Source organism: Equus przewalskii, chromosome 29, assembly GCF_037783145.1.
Source record: "Equus przewalskii isolate Varuska chromosome 29, EquPr2, whole genome shotgun sequence".
Classification (NCBI taxonomy): Eukaryota; Metazoa; Chordata; class Mammalia; order Perissodactyla; family Equidae; genus Equus; species Equus przewalskii.
In genome coordinates, this window is record NC_091859.1 from 20,770,535 (window position 1) to 20,790,654 (window position 20,120).

Consider the following 20,120-nt stretch of genomic DNA (forward strand, 5'->3'; position numbering starts at 1 on the left):
TAATTAAGGGGGAGAAAAATCCTCATACTTTGGTATGAAAGTACGCTTTTATAAGTTATACACCCGATACAAGATATCAGCCCATTTATTTTACACATAGAAGTTATTTAGAAAGAACAAGGGCAAGTATGCTGACCTTACTGTAGTCTACACAACACAGTTAGGTTTCAATTTTCTTTAAAAATTCAGAGAATATTTTTAAACTTGTGGTAACATAGCTATATCTAAACTGTAAGAATTTCCTATTAGGATGGCAAATAATTAACCAATATTAGCACATAATTATTCAAAATAGCTCCCCATATCTTTCAATGAGATGCCTTCTAGAATTCCTTAAAATCTCATGCTCAACAAAGGACTTATTGAGACACTTAAATGCAGTTTTTCCAATATTTTAGATGATGAACGGTGTATGAAAAAAAGTCTGAAGAAATCTAATTTCTACATCTTAAGTATTAAGAGAATGAAAAATAGAATTCTAATACATGTTTTCTGAAGTGTAACTTAAAATTGTAGTTGATTCAACTAAGTCTTTGATCTACTTTCATCGCTAGAAATTGGTGGGGAAAAATGAACATGACTGCCTACTAAGACAAATGTTTAAGTGTAAATACACAGAAGATAAAATTCGGCAACTAAGATATGTGAAATGTCAGACCCAAATCATCTTTAGCAGGAAAACAAATTCCTAAATTTTATGACTACGTTTCTAATCTTCTAATATTCACTTATTGCTCATTATTTAGAATGTAACCTGCTGGACATTTTACATTGAATACAGTTTTTCAGTGAAAATCTACGAAGACAAATTTTCTAAGTCTAATAAAAATAGTTGTTTTCTGAAACTTCTGTAAGTAGTATTCAACATAAAAATATTTTAAGCAATACTAAAGGATACTTAAGATCAAAACAGACCTTACCTTGAAACATCACCATTGGTCTGCGTTTCTTGACGAAATTCACATACAGAGGTATCACCATTGTTTAGGCTTTCAATCATAGACATTTCATTATCATTTTGAGAAAGATCTTTAGTTTTTCCAAGATTTGCTAATGATGTAACCACACTGGCCAAGGTACTTAAATCTCCCTGACATGATTCAGCCTTAAAAAAAAAAAAAAAGTATTAAAATTCTGCAAGCTGGCATCAATAAACTTGTAAATCTGAAATATCTAATTCTAGGTTATGAAAGGCCAAAAGAAAAGTACTCTAAGTGAAAACTAGAAAGTATGACCAAAGATCACCTAGTTTTTAGAAACTGCTTGAGGAAAATACAAGTTTAAAAACATTTGGCACATTTCCTAGGGAATGTTTATAGAAAAGTTATTTTAAGCCAAAAATTGCACTTAATCTACTCATATCAATTGCTTCCTCTGTAAAAGGATATTAAATCAGATAACCTTTCAAGTTCTTTTTAGCGTTAAAATTGATATTGTTATGATAATTTCTAAAATTTATTATACAAACTATAAAGTTTTACAGATGTAATAAAATTAATATCAGTAAAAAGAGAAAAAAAAAAAAAGTAAATGTATTATTGCACAGACTTCCTAGGATGCCAACTTTTACCAGCCACTGTGTAGCTGAGAAATCTCTTTACATATATATTTTTCTCTGTCTTCAGTTTTTATTTTTGTTAATGATGTATACATTCTTTATGCATTAATTAGCTATAATTCTTTCATGATGAAATTTCTCTCCTTAACTCTTTGACTATCCAGAAATATAATTTGTATAGGAAAGGCAGATTAAGTGCTTGATTTTTCCTTTCATTTATTAATTTTCAGAGCAATGAGTCAATGTCCTAGCAACCTCTAATGGTGACAGATGAGTTCTGAGTATCATTTTATTTCTTTGCGGAAGATTAGCACTGAGTTAACTAGTGCCAGTCCACCTCTTTTTGCTGAGGAAGCCTGGCCCTGAGCTAACATCCACGCCCATCCTCCTCTACTTTATATGTGGGATGCCTACCACAGCATGGCGTGCCAAGTGGTGACATGTCCACACCTGGATCCGAACCGGCAAACCCCGGGCCACTGAAAAGTGGAATGTGTGTGCTTAACCACTGCCCCACCGGGCCAGCCCCTGAATATCATTTTAAATTCACAGATTTTTATATACTTGATGTGTTTCAGTTCATTAGTCATTCTTTTTTAAATGCTCAAATTATCCCATCTTAATCTAATGAGAGGCCATTCAGTTGCCTTCCACAGCCTACTGACAGGATTCCTTAATGGTATTTTTGATTCTTATTTTATGGTTTTTGGTTTTAATGTTCTTATCCTAAGAGAACATATGTTTCCTTGATGTTTCATTGCTATATCAATTCTTTAGTTTACATGAAATTGATTTTGGTGAATAAGTAGAATAAAACAATTTTTGTGCTCTCCCCAAATTAATGAATGGTTGCAGAATCATTTACTGAAAAACTCATCAGCTACTGAGTTCTTACATGATTACTACTTATATGTGTATTTTATTTAACCCTGACAACAACCCTGTGAAATAGAAATAATTCCTTCATTACCGACAGGAATTATCCATTACTCTCCAGCAATAAATAGTGGAGGCAGGATGGGAATTCAGGTCTGTCTGATGGGAAAGCCCATGCTCCAAGCCAGTGCTCCAGCCTTCTTATACGAGTAAAAAGAGTTAACATTTTTAGGTGTTTTAATTTCCAACTAAGACAAATACTTATACATTCTCTTCCATTCCATAACATGTCTATCCAAATAGATTTTTAAGTTTTTGCCACTAAAAACTCCTAGGCAATGTGAAAAGACCTCATCCTGTGACTTGACAGTTCTGGGATCATTTGTCAGAAACTTACCACACAAAGTTTTATTATAATTTAATACAAAGATATATAGAAAAGCACAGTGTCTGAGCAAACAGTAATTTTACAACAAAACTTAGTTTCCTTACTTTTCCTAAAGGAGTTAACATGTCAATGAAATTGTAACTATCATTCTAACCTTGAGTTATGTAGAAGGCTAAAGTGAAATCTTATCATTTCAAAATAAATGGCAAGAGGCTAAATCTCTTTACTCAATAATAACATGCTAAAGCCCAATCTGTAAGGTAGACATTCATTATCACCATTTTACAGATGAGGAAGGAAAGTGAGGCACTGAGAGATCAAATAACTTGCCCAAGGTTACACAGCTAGTAAGTGGCAGATGAAATTTCATTTCAGAGCACCAGTATTAGAGTGCCTTAAAGTATCAAGCAACAAATATATAACAAATCAGGCCATAAATAGAATGAACAATCTTATAGGTTACATAAAACCAGATCACAGTACAGGCTGAGAAAAACACTAGTCAGAGGGCCCCTAAAATCTGTTTTCAGGTAAGAGTCTTCTGGAGAAATTTTTGCTTTTTGTTCTCATAAGGGGTTTCTGAAAACTACAAAACCTCTACATGCTCAATCTAAATAAACTTTTTTTACTTTAGACCCCTTGCTCAATAAACAGCTGCTCCAAATCTCTATCAGAAGTCAGACAACTTGGATACAAATTTGTGAGAGCTCTTACAAACCTATTCCTACTTTTGACTCAAGTCAATGTTTTGAGTAAGGTATGCTAAGAATTTCTCTTCACCTGAAATATTTTAAGTATTATGGCACTACAAAATCTGTAGGAGAACATGAAAGGAATACTAAGAATTTGCACTTAGTATAAATTCTATTTCTGAGGACTTTTGTTTCAAGATGAAAGAAACCTGGAAGACACTTAAATGTTGGTCACTTTCACACTGAAGCTATAATTTGCCTAGTGGAATAATAAACACTTCAACCAAATAGTTGACAATTTATCTTTAAAAAAAAGGCCAACTTGTAATGGGGAATATTTAAGACCAAATCAATTGACCAAATTGATGGAGAAAAAAAGAAAAGGAAAAATTTTTAAAAGCTTAAAAAAATTTAAGCTTTAAATTATTTTGCACTAAACACACCTTATCTGGTGTCATCAGCACAGTTGACTCAGTTTTTATTCCAGACTGATGAATATTCACAAACATTCCTGAATCTAATAGTCCTGCTGACCTGTAACAAATAAGTACAAATTTTAGCCTTAGTTTCAATGGGAAGAGAAACAAATGACCAGCTACTATTTAACATATGTTTTGTTTGTTGTTTTTACTATACCTTGCAGTTTCACTATCTGTTACAAAAGTTGGAGTTGCAGCTAATGGGCTTCGAAGGTCTTTTCGGATGTAGATTTTTTCTGTTGAAGCGGCACAGTTGGAAGATTTTTCTCGTGATACTTCAATAGGTTTTCTTTCACACTGAACAGCTATAAAAATGCGTTAAACTATTATATCACAATGCAGAATTTATAGGCAATTATAAATGTAAGCTCAAGGTCAGCAATGCTGCTAATGGGAGACATAGTTACCATAACTGAACTCCAAAGATAACCACCTATCGTTAGAAATTATTTGTAAGTTAAAAAAAAAAAAAGTTACGTCAGAAGGGTAAAACCAGCCAATTTTCATCTCTAGTTCTCTTTTCTCTCCCTACCCCCACTGTGGTAGAAATGTAGAGGAATTCTTAATTTTTAGAAGCTCAGCGTCAAGGAGGAAAAATTGAAGTTAGGAGTCCTTTTCTATTTATATGAGAGTGTAAAAAAATGAAATATTTACCAACTGAAAAAAATACCTTAGAGAGTCACAAAAGACCAAAGTTAGATCTGTTTTTTTTAGCTAAGGGCAGGGAGATTTTTGAGTCTCATTTATAAAATATAGGTAATTTATTTCACTTACTTTATAGGAACTTTATTTCATGATGTTTAGGAGATAGGATACTGTAGTTGTTAAATGTACATTTTCTGAGGAAAGAAGACCTGCCAAGATTCAAATCCAAGTTCTGCCACTTACTGTGTGACCTGGGGCAAGTTACTCAATTTCTCTGTTTACTCAAATGTAAAATGGATAACAGTAGTACCCACTGCATAGAACTTTGCTGTGAGAATAATTAAGTTAATCCATATACCACACAGATTTAGGCATAGTGAAAGTGCCATCAATATTAACTAGTCATTATATTGTTAATCACTTTAATAGTTTAATCAAAAAGTAAACTGGCATCTAGTTAGTTGTGTGTCTGTGTTGTTTTTCTACCATGTTCAAACTACAAATACATGTGTGGCATATAGGCACTCAATAAATGTTTGTTCTACCTATTAAAAATATATACGAATGTACATATTTTTATATTTTTAGTTGGAACACTGTAAATTAAAAAGCATATATACTTGATACATTTTAATGTGTTAATTTTAACATACTTTTAGAGTTTGCCTGAACCCTTAAAAGTATTTTCCTTTAAAGCTAATACATACAATCTTGTTTCATTCCAAATGCAATACATCTCTGTAACCTGCAGTATTGACAGCGGTTTCGATGGTGTTTATTGATAATACAGTCCTTTGATCCTCGACATGAATAAACTAAATTTTTTCGGATGCTTCTTTTAAAAAATCCTTTGCAGCCTTCACAAGTTACTGCTCCATAATGACGCCCTAGAGACAAAATGTTTAAGAAAACACAAAAGTCAGACATTTTAGAACAGAAATGAAATAAGCCCATTTCTTTTCTTTAAACAATATATAAGATAAAACTGAGATTTTTTTAGTTTATGACATGAAAAATATTTTTAGGAGTTACTAAACAGAATGAAACAACCATATTTTCTGATAAAATATACTAAGCAATATGAGTTCTTAAATTTTGTAAAGTAACCTTCACAATGGTATGGAAAACTTGGGAAAGAGAAGAAACAAGATCACCCATAAGCCTATGATTCAACATAACAACTATTTTCATTTCTGAGATCACTTATAAATTACAGTTTAGTTAATTATTGTATAAAGATATTTTATTTTGAAAACTATGCTCCAAAAAACGGATACAATGTCTGCTAGTATTTGAACTATAACAATCCTTCCTCATTGTGGGTTCCAATTTTTAGATTTCTGGAGAAATCTGTTACACTTTGATTAATCTATCATTTCACAGACCATTTCTTTGGCACAATATCTATTAACAAATTGAACATACTCTGGGAAAAGCTCTAGTGGAGGTTTTTGTAATGAAGCTATGGAAAAGATTAAAAATGAGAGGAAACAAACTGGGCCCTTAAACTATATCCCACTGGCACTTGTGAATATATATGAGTGAACATGGGTGTGTATTTCTGGCATGAAGCAACAATGGCCAGAACTAAAACGAATAGCCCTGAGTACTAGTAACAGGCTTGGAGAATGTCTGCTCAGCTATGTAGAGCAATAAATAAAGTTAACCAGAGCTTTCTCCATCTCAATAAGTCAAGTCACTCTGTATTCTTGAAATGAGAAGAGGGCTCAACAGGTAGTTAACTTCATATTATATATTATTAAGGATCACAACTAATTTTTAAAGCAATTTTTTCGACAAAACTGGTTTCACATTCAAAAAAATTTCCACACGTACAGTTTACTTTCAAAAAGCAAAACTGTCTTTCAGAATTCTTTGAAATATGCATTTTATGTTACTGCAAGATCAAAGTAAACTGCACTGAAGTGAAAAAATCTTTAGGTGAATAAAAAACTTTGGGGAAAAATCAGTTAAATTTCAGAGGCCACAAATATGAACCACAAAAATGACATGCTCCTTTTTCTTTTTACTTTCAGTAGAAAAACACATGGTAGAATGGTGGTTATTTTAACGACACAACACATATAGGAGGTTATTTTTAATGTTACCTGATGCTTTGTCTCCACATACTACGCAAAGATCAAAAACTTTATTCGGTCCTTGGTCTGGGGAAGAATTATCTGTTAAGAGCTAAAGAAAACCCCCCAAAACAAAAAAAAAATTAATCTGTTGTTACTCAATAATGCTCTCATGTAAAAAATTAAAAGAACATTCATTGAGTCTTACTTTTTGCTTTCTTTTTCATAAGTTATTCTGAAACTTTTGAATTCTTTTATTATGCATATATATATAACTATTCTTAATTTTCTTTATATATAGATAAAAATTTCAATGTTATAAGAAACAAAGACGATAAGAATACCTTAATTTTTCCATAACAATTTCATTAAAGTAAAAGACTGTTAAGCACACAAATATGAGTATTTCTTAACGCATCTCACCCATTAAGCACTTATTATTCACACGGAACATGTCAAATTACTGCAGTAGTTATCAGTCCTATTACATTTGTCTTCGAACAGCTCAGAACCTTTCCACATGGAATGACATCACTAAAATAAACTATAATAGCACAAAAAGATAATTTTCTAAAAAAACATTTTATTGATATACTTTTACTTATCATTATGGAAATATGACTGATATACAAAGGTATAAACTTTTCATTTAATGAGCTAAGATTTGGGTTGGGGGTAGTGGTTGAGAGCATGGACTCTGGAGTCTGATAAATGGTAGCAAGTCAGTAGAACTAGGTGTGGTGGCTTTGGGCAAATTACTAAGCCTCTTTAAATTATATAAAGAGCTCATCACGAGGGACGGCTAAAATAATGTTGGCAAAGAAATACCAGCTTCTTCTTTAGGGTTATCCTTCAACCTTTTCACCATTTTCTTTCAATCTTTTGAAACGTGAACAAATTAATCCAATTGAAAAAATATGATACAGCATTTAGTAAATCCCTTCCTCCTGCTTTAAAACAACCCACAAAGTAATCCTCTATTTTGACTTTCTTCTCGTAGGGGTGGGAATGCCTTCAGGAGCAATTCTGATTTCAAAAACTTTAAACAGTCCTTAAAATGGCTGTCCCTAGGGGCTGGCCCGGTGGCGCAGCGGTTAAGTACGCACGTTCTGCTTCTCGACCCCAGGGTTCACCAGTTCAGATCCCAGGTGCGGACATGGCACAGCTTGGCAAAAGCCATGCGTCCCACACATAGAGGAAGATGGGCGTGGATGTTAGCTCAGGGTCAGTCTTCCTCAGCAAAAAGAGGAGGATTGGCAGTAGTTAGCTCAGGGCTAATCTTCCTCAAAAAAAAAAAACGGCTGTCCCTACTACATCATAGTGGCATCATTTCTTCTTTTATCACCATAAAAACCAGTCTCCAACCAACTTAAAAAAATATCCAACAATTTCTGGTATTAGATGTCCCTTGAAAGCATCTATGAAAAGTATTCTTTTCCTGAATTGCATATCTATTGTAAATGGTGCTAATCTTTTATCTGCTATTATTCCTAAGAGCAGAAGAGATATTGAGAGGTTAAGAGACTTGCCCACATCCCATCTTAGGTCACTAGACCAGAAATCAAATCTTCTTGGACCTGGGGAATTCCATCCTATACCTATTTCTCTTTCATTGCCCTTAGAGATGATCCATAAAGTAGGCAAAGCACCAATATTATCTTTATTGTTAAAACAGAGAAATAGAGCCAGCCTTCACGGCCTGGTGGTTAAGGTTGCACACTCTGCTGCGGTGGCCTGGGTTTGGTTCCTGGGCATGGAACCACACCACTTGTCTGTCAGTAGCCAAGCTTTGGTGGTAGCTCACATAGAAGAACCAGAAAAACTTACAACTACACACAACTATGTACTGTGGCTTTGGAGGAGGGGAAAGGAAGAGAAAAGGAGGAAGACTGACAATGGATGTTAGCTTAGGGCAAGTCTTCCCCTGAAAAAGAAAAAAAAAGAAATAAAAAAAAAAGTGGAGAAATTTACACTGGAGAAATCTGATTACATTACTTCTGCCAGGTGGTCTAGGTCAACATCACAAGACATAAAACATGATAGTCAAGTACCCTTCATATGATGTGATAAAAATGGCACTTAACCTCTGTGATCCTCCTCCTAAAACCCACAACCACAGTCTAACAATAAGAAAAAAAAAAAAACAGCCAAAGTCCCATAGTGGGGCAACCTAAACATACCCAAACAGTATACTTCAAAACTGTCAAGGTTGTCAAATACAAGTTAAGTCTGAGAAACTAAAACAGCTAAGAGGAGTATAAGGAGACATGATAACTAAAATCAAGTCTATTAATAAAAATAAAAATAAACTGGGGGCTGGCCCAGTGGTGCTGTAGTTAAGTTCACACGTTTTGCTTCGGCGGCCCAGGGTATGCCGGTTTGGATGCCAGGTTTGGACATGGCACCGGTTGTCAAGCCATGCTGTGGCAGGCGTCCCACATATAAAGTAGAGGAAGATGGGCATGGATGTTAGCTCAGGGCCAGCCTTCCTCAGGAAAAAGAGGACGATTGGCAGCAGTTAGCTCAGGGCTAATCTTCCTCAAAAAACAAACAAAAAACCCCAAAAACTAAGGTATGTATAATGTTATAAATTTTTTAGTGACTTCTGTCTTGTTGATGAAATAACTTCTTATAAATCCTATCCATTTTTCATCATAGATTTGCTTGTAAGTAGATAGTGCACCACGAATATTCTTCTCCATTGATGAAAATCTTTTGGTGTTGGGGTCCATGTTTTATGGAGCTTGTTGATGTCTGCAAAAGCTTCTGCTAAACCCTTCACTATGAATTTAATTGAGGGTTCTCCTTCTTTTTCTTCTCCTAGTTTCCTTTTCTCTTGCCTCTTCTTCATTCGTGTTTCAGTTCTAACAACTCCTCCTTAGTAAACTCAGGAACCACCTCTAAGAGGTCAACGTCATCCTCATCCACACCGTAGCAATTTCTAAAAATAATATAAATGATATAATTGGAGGAATAACACAATCTATCAGGATATATAGGCAAAATTTTCTATTTTATGAATTAGGAGTTTTGCAATCCTAAAAGGAATTTTCTTTGATCAGTTGTTCATCACAAAATATGTAATCCAATTTTAAGTGGGTGTTCCCCTCCAAAAAATCTCTGAAGGCAAACTTAAGGATTCATTGTATTTGTATTCAATCACAGCAACCAGCAGTAAAAATATCTACATAACCACAGGCATGAAGTGTGTAAAAGTCTTAACTGGCTCTTTGAAGAATGATGTACAACTTGCAAAAATTAAAACGATGTGAAGTTAATCCACACTACTAACTGAGTTCCAGTGTTAAAGCAGACCGTGGGGTAGACAGCCTGCTACATCAGTGAAGATGTAGATGAAAACAGAGAGGCAAAGCGACAAAGCTGGCAGCTATAGTTCTGACTTCTTGATTTGGCAGCTTTTTGCTCAAGGCTCAGGCAGCTTGGTTGGGCGAACTGCAGCTCCAGAAGATGCTCCTGATCTGGCAGTTTCCTAATTGTGCAGAAGTAGCAGGTCTCTCAGAAGCCAGCTCTGCAGCATGTGCCAGTAGTTATTCTTGGAAACCTGACCTAGCACTGTTTCTCTAGCCTTCCCAACAATTCTCTGAGCTCTCATCCTTTACTAAATCCTTTCCTGGCCAAACCAGCCAGAGTGGATCTTCCTACATGCAACTAAGAGCCCCCCAAAATATACGGCTGTGAGGAAAAGCATAGACGCCCACAGGAGAGGGCAGTCACCATAGATAATCTGCACAGTACATAATTTTATGCAAGTTTTTTCCTACTGAACATGCAAGACTTAAAGTCTTAATGGCAAGACTTATGACATGCTTTCTAATTTTTTCATGTATAAGATAAAAAGACACTTTTATAGTTATTTACCTGGAGGTGCTGCCCAGATAGATCAGGAGCTGTAAAAAATAACTGGTTGACACCTGCTGCATCTGGAGTTGTGAGGAAAACTTTCCCTGGAGTAGACTCTTGCCTGGCCAGAATGACTTTGCCTGGAGTAGCGCCATCGTGATTTGTCAGGATGAACTGCTTGCCTTGCGTATTATGATCAAGTGCTGTCACGATCTGGATTTTCTGGCCTGTTTGCTGCTCTGTAACAATCTAACACAATCATGTCAAATTAGTAATCAATTCAACTCAATCTTTTTTTCCTCTAAGGATACAATTTTGTTATACCTTCAAACAGAGCTGGAAAAGCACACCATTACCTATATATTCAATGTACTACACATTACACACACCTTTTAAACTAGCACATACATACACACACCTTTTAAACACCTTTTATACTTTCATGAACTCCTATCCTACAGAAATAAACAAGCGTGCAAATAAATAATGGTATAATAGTAAGAACATGTGGACCTCACTATTTTCATTCCTTCCTTCCTCTTCTCTTCCACCTTCCATTTAGACAAAAACATACCAGGTGCATTCTACCTGCCAAGCACTGTTTGTTCTAGGCCCTGAGATACAGCAATAAACAAAACAGAGTCTTTGTTCTCATAAGGCTTTTTAGTGAGGAAAAGCAGATAAAAAACAATAAGCAAATAACATTATCAGGTAGTATTAATTGCTATGAAGCAAATAACAGTGTTAGCATTAAAACAGGGTAAGGTGAGAGTCACTGATGGAATAAGGGTAATCAGGACATGACATTTTTGCACAGACCTGAGTGAAGTAACAGACCAAGGCTTAGGACTAGCTAGGAGAAGAGCAGCTTAGGTAGAGGAAACAGAACATAAAAGAAGGCCATGAAGCAGGAGGAGGCAAGAGGCATAGGACGAGAGCTGCGTGAGTGAAACAGAGTGAAAGAGATGGATTATGGGAGAGGATGGGATCTGAGTGACAGCAGGGGCCAAATCACACAGGGCTTCATAAGTCATATAAAGTTTGGATTTCCTATTGTGTGAGATGGAGATCCACTGGAGGGGTTATGGAGCAGAAGAGTGGCAGGATATTTTTCAAAAAGGATCATTCTAAATTTAGCATCAAGACTAGACTGTGAATATTCAAGAGTAGAATTAAGAGAGACCAGAAGGGATGCTATTGCAGATACTGGCAAAATCTGGATATTATACATGGGAAGAGATACTGGCTGGGAACAGGGTAGTAGCCATACTGGGGGTGAAAAATGATTTGATTTGGGATATTTTATGAAGAGAGAGGTGACAAGATGTGCTAATGGACTGGATGAAGAATATGAGGAGAGAAGAGTCAAGGATGACTGGGAAATTTTGGCCTGCGCAACTGGGAGGACAGAATTGCCAAGTACTGAGATGGAGTAGTCTGGCTGAAGAGCAAGTTCATGAATAAAGAGAACTAGCACAGCATTGAGGGTTTGTTTTTGTTGAACAAATATTTTACAGAGTAAATTCATTAAGCCAATTGGATTTCTTGATTCAATTTTAAAATGGCAAAATTTGATTTGTTTCCAACTTTTTTCTACTTCCCTGAAATTACTTTTATCAAGATTATTTTTCTATGTGAAATTTACAACAAAGTTCTGAATCACTCATCAGTTTTTGTCTAGGGCAGACTGTATTGATTATAGCTGCTGTCAGTTTGAGTTTCCTTTGTTGATCATCATTTCTACCACGTCCTATTTTTCTAGGTGCAGTTTTAACTGTTGTCAATTTTATTTTACATAGGTTATTTCTACTAAGTCCAGTCTCCATCCAATAATTTTTCAAATTTTCAATGACACCTAGAAGATGTGACTTTGAATCAGTAAATCTGTAATACATTTTACCACGTAAAGTTTAAGCTGCTGTTAATTTTCCTTTGGGTTACTTCTATCAGTAATATTCATTGTGAATTGAATAAAAGGCTAGTGGCTCACACATTTCTTTTTTTTGTTGTTTTTTGTTTTTGAGGAAGATTAGCCCTGAGCTAGTATCTGTTACCAATCCTCCTCTTTTTGCTGAGGAAGACTGGCCCTGAGCTAACATCGTGCCCATCTTCCTCTACTTTATATGTGGGACGCCTGCCACAGCATGGCTTGCCAAGCAGTGGCATGTCTGCACCCGGGATCCGAATCGGCGGACCCTGGGCCGCCTAAGGGGAACATGCACACTTAACTGCTGCACCATTGGGCCGGCCCCTCACACCTTTCTTAGAGAAAAGAGCATTAGGTACATGCAGGGCACAATTATCATTGGGTTGAAATATTTCGCTTAAATGAGTAAAAAGATGTTTACTATGGCATAATAGTTACAACTGGAAACTGAAGCAATCCAAATGGCCTGCAACAAAGAACAGTAAATAGATTATGGAAACAGTTCTCAGGTCTTAGGATCAGTTTACATTCTAAAAACTTACTGAGTCCCAAAGGGCTTTGGTTTATATGTGGGTTATATCTACTGAAGTTTACTGTATTAGAAATTCAAACAGAGAAATTTTAAAAATATTTATTAATTCATTTAAAAATAACTCATAAAACAGTAACATAAATAACATAACATTTTTTAATGAAAGATAAGTATATTTTCCAAACAAAAATTTAGTGGGGCTAGAGGTAGTGATTTACGTTCTCACAAATTGTTTTAATGTCTGGCTTAATAGAAGCTGGATTCTCATACCTGCCTCTGCATTCAATCTCTTGCAATATGTTGTTTTGGTTAAAATATATAAAGAAAATCCAGCCTTACATTTATTGGTTCAAAGGGGGAAGAATATCTTAATAGCCTCTCCAAACTGTGGAAACTATTCTTTGATACTATACCAAAATTTGACAAGTGGTAGCTTTTTAAAGGTTAGTTGCAATGTGCAATCAGAAATTATAACAAAATCCATTGGTCTATCCTGCAATTGAAATGGATCTTTATTCATGACTGATTTTGTAATAACATGCATTGCTCACTTGGAAAACGCTGGTGCAATGAGTTATGAACACCTTTTAAATGTTGACACACTTCATCATATAATATCACATGTTATATAGTCCCTGGAAAATTCCACTGTATACTCGTGAGAGAATAACAGTGAAAAGGCAAATAACATTTTAGTATTATTATGAAAACAGTTGTGAACTTGTTAACTCTCTCAAAGAATCCTTAGGAGACAATTTGAAAACCTCTGGATCATGGTACCTCTTACTAAGGAATAGGACATTGTTTAAAACACGAAGATCTGTTTGTTGAGATGGATCTCCTCCCACTGGTCTATCAAGACTTGCCTCAGACTTTGCATCCTCCAAAAACATTCCCCGACCAGGTCCCCATAACCCTCCACAACTCTTCATTATCTGTTTTTCTTCTGTACTCCCAGAGCACCCTATACCATTATCTATCATAGCACTTACCACGTTCTATTGTGATTGTCTGATTACTCAACTATCTCTCACTAGATTAAAGCTACCTTAAAGTTGGGGTTATCTTTTCTCTCTACACCTCCAGAACCTAGCATATACATTTGGTGTAAATAAGTTTGGTGAGTCAGTGAACGAAGTGTAAACTAGACATACCTCTCCCATCTGTTGTTCAATAATTTGATGTGCAATTTCTTCTATGGTTGCCATGATCTAATTGTCAAAATGTCCTGCCAAAAATAAAAAGACGATTTTTCACAATTATACCCATAAAAACATATTTATTTATTTATTAAAGATTGGCAACTGAGCTAACATCTGCTGTTGCCAACCACCTTTTTGTTTTTCTCTCTCACCCCAAATTCCCCTAGTACACAGTTGTATATTCTAGTTGCAGATTCTTTTGGTTGTGTCATATGGGAGGCTGCCAAAGCATGGTTTGATGAGCAGTGCTAGGCCTGCGCCCAAGATCCGAACCAGCGAAACCCCGGGCCACGGAAGCGGAGGTCGCGAACTTAACCACTCGGCCACAGGGCTGGCCCCAAAAACATATTTATTGAAAAATTTACAAATGAAATTACATGATGGTTAAGATTTGTTTTAAAATAATCCAGTTGAGGTTGGTGGTGGGGGGGGGGAATACAAGACTGGCTATGCTCTGACAATTACTGAAGACTGATAAAAGTTTATAAAGGGGTTCATAAAACTATTCTCTCTGCTTTTAGGTATTTTGAAAATGTCTCCTTAAAAAACTATCCTTGGGGCACACAGTGGTTAAGTTTGCACACTCTGCTTTGGCAGCCTGGGGTTTGCCGGTTCGCATCCTGGGTATGGACATGGTACCGTTTGGCAAGCCATGCTGTGGTAGGCGTCCCACACATAAAGTAGAGGAGGATGGGCATGGATGTTAGCTCAGGGCTAGTCTTCCTCAGCAAAAAGAGGAGGATTGGCAGCAGTTAGCTCAGGGCTAATCATCTTCTTCTTCTTGAAAAAAAAAAAAGATGAAAAAAAAATCCAATATCAAACAATGTCACTTTTCAAAGATACTGAAGCCTAAACAGGAGAGATCATACAGACTAAGAGTAGTAGTTACTGCTTTAAATAAGGGCAACCCTATCTGTAAACAAACATATCACTGTAGCCATTTAACATACTTTTAAATCAATATATCATAAAAACTGACAAAATAATTGCAGTCATTCAGGACAGAAGATTTCTCTAAAATTTCCTGATTGTTCTTCATTCGTGGCACTTTGTTTTTTTGGTGAGGAAGATTGTCCCTGAGCTAACATCCTTGCCAATCTTCCTCTACTTGGATGTGGAATGCCGCCACAGCATGGCTTGATTAGTGGTGTGTAGGTCTGAGCCCAGGATCTGAAACTGTGAACCTGGGCCCCTGAAGTGGGGCACATAAACCTAACAACTACACCACTGGGCTGGCCCTCAATGGCAATTTTTTCAGATATTAAGGTTAATTTTTATTCAATGTAAAACTGTCTTCAAATTGATTTGAGAGCCTGTAAGATTAACGGGTTGACTTTGAGTTTTGCTTTTTCTCTATATCAGGTAGTCAAAAATACAAAAATTATTTCTATCATACTATATATTGTTTGTCAAGTTCACCAATATTCTGTAATTATAATATTAATTGGCAAATTATCTGAATTGGTTTTCTTTCAACTAAAGTATTTTTTTATTGAGGTTGTAATAGTTTATAACACTGTGAAATTTCAGTTGTATAACATGTTTTGTCAGTCACCATATAAATGGGCCCCTTCACGCCTTGTGCCAACTCCCAACTCCTTTCCTTCTTGTAACCAGTAAACTCTTCTCTTTGTCCATGTGTTTGTTTATCTTCTACATATGAATGAAATCAAAGGGTGTTTGCCCTTCTCTGTCTGGCTTATTTCGTTTAACACAATCCCCACAAGGTCCATCCACATGGTTGTGAATGGGACGATTTTGCCTTTTTTATGGCTGAGTAGTATTCCAGGTGTGTGTGTGTGTGTGTGTGTGTGTGTGTGTGTGTGTGTGTGTACACACCACATCTTCTTTATCCAATCATCTATCGATGGGCATTTGGGTTGCTTTCACATCTTGGCTATTGTGAATGACGCTGCAATGAACATACGGGTGCATAAGTCTCTTTGAATTGCTGATTTCAAGTTCTTCGCATAAATACCCAGTAGTAGGATAGCTGGGTAGTATGGTATTTCTATTTTTAATTTTTTGAGAAATCTCCATACTGTTTTCTATAGTGGCTGCACCAGGTTTCATTCCCACCAGCAGTGTATGAGGGTTCCCTTTTCTCCACAGCCTCTCAAACATTAATTAATTTTTGTCTTGGTGATTATAGCCATTCAAACAGGTGTAAGGTGATATCTTAGTGTAGTTTTGATTTGTGGCATTCCCGATATTAGTCACGTTGAACATCTTTTCATGTACTATTGGCCATCTATATCTTCTTCAGAAAAATGTCTGTTCACATCATCTGCCCATTTTTTGATCCAGTTTGTTTCTTTGTTTTTCAGTTGTGAGTTCTTTATATATTTTGGAGATTTACCCCTTGTCAGAGATATGATTTGCAAATATTTTCTCACAGTTGGTGGGTTGCCTTTATTTCTGATCCTGGTTTCTGTTGCCTTGTCGAAGATCTTTAGTTTGATGAAGTCCCACTTGTTTATTTCTGCTTTTCTTTCCCTTGTCCAAGTACACATGTATTTGAAAAGATCCTTCTAAGATCAATGTCAAAGACTGTACTGCCTGCATTTTCTGCTAGGAGTTTTATGATTCCAGGTCTTACCTTCAAGTCTTTGACCCATTTTGAGTTAATTTTTGTGTATGGCGAAAGATAACGGTATACTTCCATTCTTTTGCATGTGCCTGTCCTGTTTTCCCAACACCATTTATTGAAGTTTCCTTTCTCCATTGTATGTTCTTAGCTCCTTTGTTAAAGATTAGCTGTCCATAGATGTATGGTTTTATTTCTGGGATTTCAATTTTGTTCCATTGATCTGTGTGCCTGTGTTTATACCAGTACCATGCTGTTTTGATTACTATAGCTTTGTAGTATATTTTGAAGTCAGGGATTGCGATGCCTATGGCTTTGTTCTTTTTTCTCAGGCTTGCTTTAGCTATTTGGTATTTTTTGTTGTCCCATATGAATTTTAGGATTCTCTGTTCTATTTCCAAGAAGAATGTCATTGGGATTCTGATTGGGATTGTACTGAATCTGCAGATTGGTTTAGGGAGTATGGTCATTTTAACCATTTCTTTTGTCACCATCGAGTTCTTTCAGTAACGTCTTATAGTTTTTATTGTATGGGTCTTTCACCTCCTTGGTTGAATTCATACCTAGATATTTTACACTTCTTCTCGCAACTGTAAATGGGATTGTATTCTTATCTTTCTGTTAGTTTGTCATTAGAGACTAGAAATGTAACCACTTTTTGTAAGTTGATTTTGTACCCTGCAACTTCACTGTTCTTGTTGGTTATTTCTAACAGTTTTCTGATGGATTCTTCAGGGTTTTCGATATATAAAATTATGTCATCCACGAACAGAGAGAGTTTCACTTCTTCATTGCCTATTTGGATTTTTTTTACTCCTTGTCTAACTTCTGGCCAAAACCTCCAGTACTATGCGGAGTAAGAGTGGGCACCCTTGTCTTGTTCTTATTCTCAGAGGGATGGCTTTCAGTTTTTTCCCATTGAGTGTGATATTGGCTGAGGGTTTGTCATATATGGCCTTTATTATGTTGAGGTACTTTCCTTCGATATCCATTTTATTGAGTTTTTATCATAAATGGATGTCAGATCTTGTCAAATACTTTCCTTGCGTCTATTGAGATGATCATGTGGTTTTTATTCCTCATTTTTTAATGTGGGTGTATCACATTGATTGACTTGCGGATGCTGAACAATACCTGCATCCCTGGTATAAATCCCACTTGATTACGTGTATGATCCTTTTAATATATTGCTGTATTTGGTTTGCCAATATTTTGTTGAAGATTTTTGCATCTATGTTTATCAGTGACATTGGCCTGTAATTTTCCTTCTTTGTGTTGTCCTCATCTGGCTTTGGTATCAGAGTGATGTTGGCCTTGTAAAATGTGTGAGGAAGTGTTCCATCTTCTCCAATTATTTGGAACGGTTTGAGAAGTATAGATATTAAATCTGCTTTGAATGTTTTGTAGAATTCTCCAGAAAAGTCATCTGGTCCTGAACTTTTATTTTTTGGGAGGTTTTTATTACTGTTTCAATCTCTTTACTTGTGATTGGTCTATTCAGATTCTCTATTTCTTCTTGATTCAGTTTTGGGAGGTAGTATGAGTCTAAGAATTTATCCATTTCTTCTAGATTGTCCAATTTATTGGCCTATAGTTTTGCATAGTATTCTCTTATAATCTTTTGTATTTCTGTGGTATCTGGTGCAATTTCTCCTCTTTCATTTCTGAGTTTATTTACTTGAGCCTTCTGTCTTTTTTTCTTAGTGAGTCTGGCTAAAGGTTTGTCTATCTTGTTTATCTTCTCAAACAACCAGCACTTTGTTTCATTGATCCTTTCTACTGTACTTTTTTTTTGGTTCAGTTTCATTTATTTCTATGCTAATTTTTATTATTTCACTCCTGCTGACTTTGAGCTTTGTTTGTTCTTTTTCTACTTCTGTTAGATGTAGTTTAAGATTGCGTATTTGAGATTTTTCTTGTTAAAGTGGGCCTGTATTGCCATGAATTTCCCTCTTAGGACCACTTTTGCTGTATCCCATATGAGTTGGTGTTGTGTTTTTTTATTTTCATTTGTCTCCAGATATTTTTTGATTTCCCCTTTAATTTCTTCAATGATACATTGCTTGTTCAGTAGCATGCTGTTTAGTCTCCACATCTCTGTCACTTTCCCAGCTTTTTTCTTGTAGTTGAGTTCTAGTTTCACAGTACTATGGTTGGAAAAGATGCTTGATATGATTTCAATCTTCTTAAATCTATTGAGGCTTGCCTTCTTTCCAAACGTATGGTCCATCCTTGAGAATGTTCCATGCACACTTGAGAAGAATGTGTAATCTGCTGTTTTTGGATGGAGTATTCCACATATATCTATTAAGTCCGCCTAGTCTAGTGTTTTGTTTAAATGCATTATTTCCCTGTTGACTTTCTGTCTGGATAATCCATCCATTGATGTAAGTGGGGTGTTAAGGTCCCCAACCATTATTGTGTTATTGTTAACATCTTCTTTTAGGTTTGCTAATAGTTACTTTATGTACTTTGGTGCTCCTGTGGTGGGTGCACATATATTTATAAGTGTTACGGCTTCTTGTTGGAGTGTCCCTTTTATCATTATATACTGCCCTTCTTTGTCCCTCATTATCTGTTCTATCTTGAAGTCTGCTTTGTCTGATATAAGTATCACAACACCTGATTTCTTGTGTTTGCCATTTGCTTGGAGTATCATTTTTCATCCCTTCACTGTGAGCCTGTGTTTGTCTTTGGAGCCGAGATGTGTTTCCTATAGGCAGAATATTGTTGGATCTTGTTGTTCAATCCATCCCACCACTCTGTCTCTTTTGATTGGAGAATTCAATCTATTTACATTTAAAGTGATTATTGATACATGAAGGCTTAATGCTGCCATTTTATCGCTTGTTTTCCACTCTTTCTGCATTTCCTTTGTTTCTCATCCTGTGTATTTTGGACTACCAACTCAGTTAGGTAGTTTTCTTAGTTTTCTCTTTATCATATGTGTCACTCTTCCGATTATTTGTTTAGCGGTTACCAGGTTTGTACAAAACATCTTGTAGATGAGATATTCTATTTTCTGAAAGCCTCTGATTTCCTGAGACTAAGCCAATTCCATCCCTTTCCTTTTCCCCTTTTAAGTTATCATTGTCACAACTTATTCCATCTTGTGTTGTGGGTTTGTAGTTAAAATGATGAGATTATATTTATTTTTGGTGTTTTCCTTCCCCTTATCTTTAACATTATAATTAAGTGTGAGCTAACCTGTTCTGATAGAAAGCTGCAATTTTCTGATCTTGTCTACCTATTTATCTCCTTGCTCAAAGCTTTGTAACCTCTTTCTTTCTTTTTT

General features: G+C 35.7%; 1 protein-coding gene across 13 annotated transcripts in view; it reads right to left on the reverse strand.

Annotated features, from left to right (window-relative positions):
* The window catches only part of NR2C1 (nuclear receptor subfamily 2 group C member 1), a 65,205-nt gene that overhangs the window by 33,735 nt on the left and 11,350 nt on the right, over positions 1 to 20,120 (reverse strand). For 8 of the 13 annotated variants that reach the window (XM_070599520.1, XM_070599518.1, XM_070599522.1 and 5 more), the window contains exons 2-8: positions 14,191 to 14,264; positions 10,596 to 10,826; positions 6,747 to 6,828; positions 5,346 to 5,525; positions 4,151 to 4,298; positions 3,958 to 4,048; positions 921 to 1,105 (exon numbers count right to left, since the gene is read on the reverse strand). In XM_070599520.1, coding sequence (XP_070455621.1) covers positions 921 to 1,105; positions 3,958 to 4,048; positions 4,151 to 4,298; positions 5,346 to 5,525; positions 6,747 to 6,828; positions 10,596 to 10,826; positions 14,191 to 14,244 — 971 coding nt within the window. In that variant the 5' untranslated portion in view covers positions 14,245 to 14,264. The remainder of the gene's footprint in view (positions 1 to 920; positions 1,106 to 3,957; positions 4,049 to 4,150; positions 4,299 to 5,345; positions 5,526 to 6,746; positions 6,829 to 10,595; positions 10,827 to 14,190; positions 14,265 to 20,120) is intronic. The other 5 variants (XM_070599529.1, XM_070599524.1, XM_070599526.1 and 2 more) reach the window with 1 other exon arrangement.